Source organism: Musa acuminata, chromosome BXJ2-6 (genome assembly GCF_036884655.1).
Source record: "Musa acuminata AAA Group cultivar baxijiao chromosome BXJ2-6, Cavendish_Baxijiao_AAA, whole genome shotgun sequence".
NCBI classification, from domain to species: domain Eukaryota; kingdom Viridiplantae; phylum Streptophyta; class Magnoliopsida; order Zingiberales; family Musaceae; genus Musa; species Musa acuminata.
The window spans coordinates 9,817,280-9,822,264 of NC_088343.1; the positions used below are offsets into that span (position 1 = coordinate 9,817,280).

The 4,985-nt window shown below is 39.9% G+C and overlaps 1 protein-coding gene across 1 annotated transcript; it reads left to right on the forward strand.

The window, feature by feature from the left end:
* The first annotated feature begins 339 nt into the window (after window positions 1-339).
* Window positions 340-4,561, forward strand: LOC135614709 (calnexin homolog). The gene is made up of 6 exons (XM_065112353.1): window positions 340-588; window positions 675-744; window positions 2,426-3,555; window positions 3,658-3,729; window positions 3,890-4,006; window positions 4,095-4,561. Exons 1-6 carry the CDS (start codon window positions 508-510, stop codon window positions 4,242-4,244), a joined length of 1,620 nt encoding a protein of 539 aa, XP_064968425.1. The 5' UTR covers window positions 340-507; the 3' UTR covers window positions 4,245-4,561.
* Window positions 4,562-4,985: the final 424 nt, after the last annotated feature.

Here is a 4,985-nt window from a genome sequence, read left to right on the forward strand (position 1 = left end):
TCGAGATTTGACTGACGAATATTTGGGCAAGCTATCATTGTTTCAGAAAAATACTAATATCAACTTCGACTCCTCAAAATGTAAAATTTCACCATATATTAATTTAGATCATTCGAATTATCCACTTCTAATTTCAATTAATTTTCTTATCAAATGTATAACCATCCCAAATGATAGAACAGCTATCTGGTGAACCCTGTCCCGATCCATATTTAAGAAGATGACGTGGCGTCTTCCTATTGGTTGTAGCAACGTGGTCTCTCATGTGATTGGCGGAAACGAGGTCACCAGCGAGTTTTATTTACGGCCCGCCTCTCTCATCGCCCCGTGGAGAGAATCGATTGCAGGAGGCAGATCGATTCCCGTGGACGCATCTGCTCCATCGGATTCTCCTTAAGATCGCCACTGCACTTTACGCTCTCTCCTTTGCCCATCTTCACCGCGGGGCATCGTTTGGATCTTGATCTCGCGTTAGGGTTCCTGTAGGATCTGCTGTTTCTCTTCACGATGGGTGGGGGGAAGATGGCCGCGCCGCTCCTCCTGCTGCTCATCGCGTCCTCTCTTCTCCAGATTTGGGCGTCGGATCCGGTATTTCGCGCACCGGGTTGATTATTCTCGTGTTTTTTTGCTACCTGTTTAGCTAAAAAATTGAAGATTCGTGGGTTTTGATCCAGTTGTTCTACGAATCATTCGATGAGCCGTTCGAGGGGCGATGGATCGTGGCCGAGAAGGAGGATTACAAAGGTATAACATCACCTTCGGATCTGTTAGTGATCTCTTCGTGTAGCATACTCGTGCTCGTGGTGTAAAGATTGCATCTTTGGTTTTGCCTGATAACTAATCTCCATCTTGTGATCTTATCAGTGGTTATTCTTCTCAGATCTTGTGCTTGAGGCTTTAAATTAAGATAGCTAAAGTAGTGGAGCCTAAGAGACATAGGACTCGAGGAGTCTCCTTTTCTTAATATTTATATTACTTGTATGCTGTATGTCGTTGCTAAATTTTCACCGTGTTTTAGGATAAAAAAAAAACTATTTTGCGTAGGCAACAAAGGATTAAACATGGCGACGAAAGCTCCCAGTCTTGTTTTAGGTGTGGGTTGATACAAACGTAATAATTAATTCATTAGCAACATGCCATACGCATGCTAAATTATAAGTAAACTCTACTCTTATATCTACTGATTTATCGATTGGGGTTGTAATCGGCCGTAATTGGGATTCAGTTCATGCTTAAAGACTCCGACGGTTAGTTATACAAGGACGAGGTCTACTATTTGCCATAGAGAATTTACTTTTAGTAAGTTGTTTTGTGAGGGTTTCTTGAGCCACAATAAGTAGAATGTACTGATTTTACTGTTTTTAGTTGCTCAATTTGTTTGCCAGTGAAGCTTTTGGCATTACATCACCAAACCAACATGCAAACACTTATTTGCACTATTGGTGTGGTTACATGTCTTTGGTCGCCAATGCCTCCATTTTGGGATTCCATAGTTCTATGTTGGCCTAACCTGGATGGAAGATGCATTGATATGATTTTGTTATCCTCTATCACAGTGGCATATTTGACCAATAGTTGTCGAAGCATTCATCTCGATGGGAAAGTCTCACTGCCATATCCTAAAATCAATTTGTTGGTTTCATTCTTCTTTAGCTATCTTTAGGACTTGGATATCTTATGCAAATTTTTTGTGGCCTTGAATGATTCCATAAACTTGGTAAAGTATTACATCTTTGTGAGCAGAAATTTGGGATGATCCCCATTTTGGACAATATTAATAGATTTCTTAGTTCTTTAGTTTTATTTTTTTTAGTTTTAGATTTATCAGTCTGACCATTGCATGTATCTTGTTATTGAAATTTCTGATATTGAATCTTTGCATAATTTTTTTCGTTTTGGCTTTTAAGACGGTTTGCATATCTATCTATGCCTTTTCTGATTGCTACTTGATTAATCCTTTTTCACTCCAAATGCATTAATTACTTGATATGTTAAAATAATTTGTGATATGGCCTTGTTTGATAATTGCCTCCCTTCCACTTGAAAGGCTGGTTTGCTTGGTTGTCATCTTCATCTGCGACACAACCCTCCTTGTGTAGAGGATAATCAAGGAATGAGGTGCCAAATTTTTTACATTGATTAGTTGAGGATAGCTGTTAACTTCTGATGGATATTAAAAATGGTTTATAGTGATATACAATTGGAGATAGAATGTATAGAACGAACACAATCAAAATGGAAAACTAGTGAGGTAAACATATTTTAACTGCCTTATATTGAGTGAACAATGGTGTTTGTTTTGAGCACTATATTTGCTACATTTTTTTGCAAGAAATTCTTCTCACATATTGATCAAGATTTTGATCTCTATAATGATTATTTGTGGATCTGAATTTTTCTGTATGGGCTATTTATCTGTCATTAGGTTTATGGGAACACTCCAAGAGTGATGGTCATGAAGACTATGGGCTTCTTGTGAGTGAGAAGGCTAGGAAGTATGCAATAGTTAAGGAACTCGATGAACCTGTCATCCTCAAGGATGGAACTGTTGTTCTACAGTTTGAGGTTCGACTACAAAATGGACTTGAATGTGGAGGCGCATATCTGAAGTATCTTCGTCCTCAGGGAGCTGGATGGTCTCCCAAGGGATTCGACAATGAATCTCCATATACTATAATGTTTGGACCAGATAAGTGTGGGTCAACGAATAAGGTGCATTTCATCCTTCAGCATAAGAATCCCAAAACTGGGAAGTTTGTGGAGCATCATTTGAAGTACCCTCCATCTGTCCCATCTGACAAACTCTCTCATGTCTATACTGCTATTCTGAAACCTGATAATGAGCTGAGAATTTTAGTTGATGGAGAAGAAAAGAAGAAAACAAATTTCTTCTCTGCTGATGACTTAGAGCCAGCGCTTATTCCACCCAAGACCATACCTGATCCTGATGATAAAAAGCCTGAGGACTGGGATGAGAGGGCCAAAATTCCAGATCCTGATGCTGTAAAGCCAGATGACTGGGATGAAGATGCACCAATGGAGATTGAAGACGAGGAAGCTGTCAAGCCGGAAGGATGGTTGGATGATGAACCTGAGGAGGTTGATGATCCTGAAGCCACAAAACCAGAAGATTGGGATGAAGACGAGGATGGGGAATGGGAGGCACCAAAAATCGACAACCCAAAGTGTGAATCAGCACCCGGCTGTGGAGAGTGGAAGAGGCCAATGAAGAGGAATCCAGAATACAAGGGAAAATGGCATGCTCCCTTAATTGATAACCCGAACTACAAGGGTATCTGGAAGCCACAAGAGATAGACAACCCTGATTACTTTGAGCTTGACAAACCAGATTTCGAGCCAATTGCTGCTATCGGTATTGAGATTTGGACAATGCAGGATGGCATTCTTTTTGACAATATCTTGATAACCGGTGATGAGAAGGTTGCGGAGTCATATAGGTCGGAGACATGGAAGCCTAAATATGAAGTTGAGAAAGAAAAGCAGAAGGCTGAAGATGCTGCTGCTGAATCTTCAGATGGTCTGTCAGGTTTTCAGGTAATGTTGTTCTACCAGTTTTATTTGTAATATTAATCAACTTGAGTTTGTTCCCTTTGGGCTTGGCATTTACATTCATGACTTTCATATTTTTTATCGCAGAAGAAAGTTTTTGATGTTCTATACAAGATAGCAGACGTCCCCTTCTTGGAACCATACAAGATCAAACTCATCGTGAGTTTCAAATCTTCTCTCTCTTGTTCACATCCCAAACATTCTTATGAGTTTCTTTTGCTATTACATCTAGTTGGCAACCTTCTGCATGTTATGAGTAGAACTTTGCTGATAGATGCTCGTTTTTGTGACACCATATCTAACCCATCTTTCCATGCAGGATGTCATTGAAAAAGCAGAGAAACAACCAAACGTCACTATTGGAATCCTGGTGTCCGTAGCGGTAGTGGTTGCTACTGTTATCTTCAGGGTTCTTTTTGGCAGAAAGAAGCCTCAGGTGAGTTATCTTATGCTCTGGTCTCATCATTTATTCACTGTATGCAGCTTAACATTGAGCTTAACCTTTTAAGACCACCATTGTACAGGCTCCAGTTGCACCGACTGCCACCGAGACCAGGAATTCTGGAGCTGCCGAGTCTGAAGCTCCAGGAAGCAACAACGATGACGAGAAAGAAGAGAACGATAAAGATGATGCTTCAGCCCCACGCGCCAGGCGGTCTAGGAGGGAGACATAAGGCAGATAGGTGTTCAAATTCTAGTTATTCATTTTCAATATGAGCTTTTAAGCTTTCCATTTGAGCATGTATGGAAGTTTTATTACTGGCTCTTAGCAACTCAGACGAACGGGATTTTTGCCTCCTAATGTTTGGATTGTACTTGCATTTTGGATCGTAGTTGGGAAAACAAATAGATCTTCGTGACTCATGTTAGATCTATGGAAAATTAGCTTGGTTTTGCTTGATTAAACAGCTATTCCAACCATTTATATTTCACTTAATACTGTTCCTTTCTACGGTTATAAATTATGGAACTCGTGGTTGTGTTGTGTTCATGTGTTCTTTTTTTTTTTTGTTTATTTTCTGTTTCTATTTATCCCTTTGTGTCTGTGGAACTCTACATCTGCTGCTTAGCTAATGACATAAGGCTATATGTAATAAGCCTTCATTCGTGGAAGCCACATTATTGGAAATTGTTGCTCTCATTTTCACCATATTTTTTCCTTCATACCTAACAATTGAACGTTAACTATATTTTAGATATGTAATCTTTGTATGTTATTTGCATAACTTGTAAAAATGGAAAATGTTCTTAAGTCGACGGTTGAGAACCTTTTTGAAGATGAGGGGGGACCACGAGGCAGTCATTTGTCCACCGTTTGATTACAACCACGAGGCGCAGTGTTGCGGATTGGTCGGATCCGAATCCTTAACCATTCTAGAACAGCAGCTGGATCGACAGTGATATGATTGGATCCG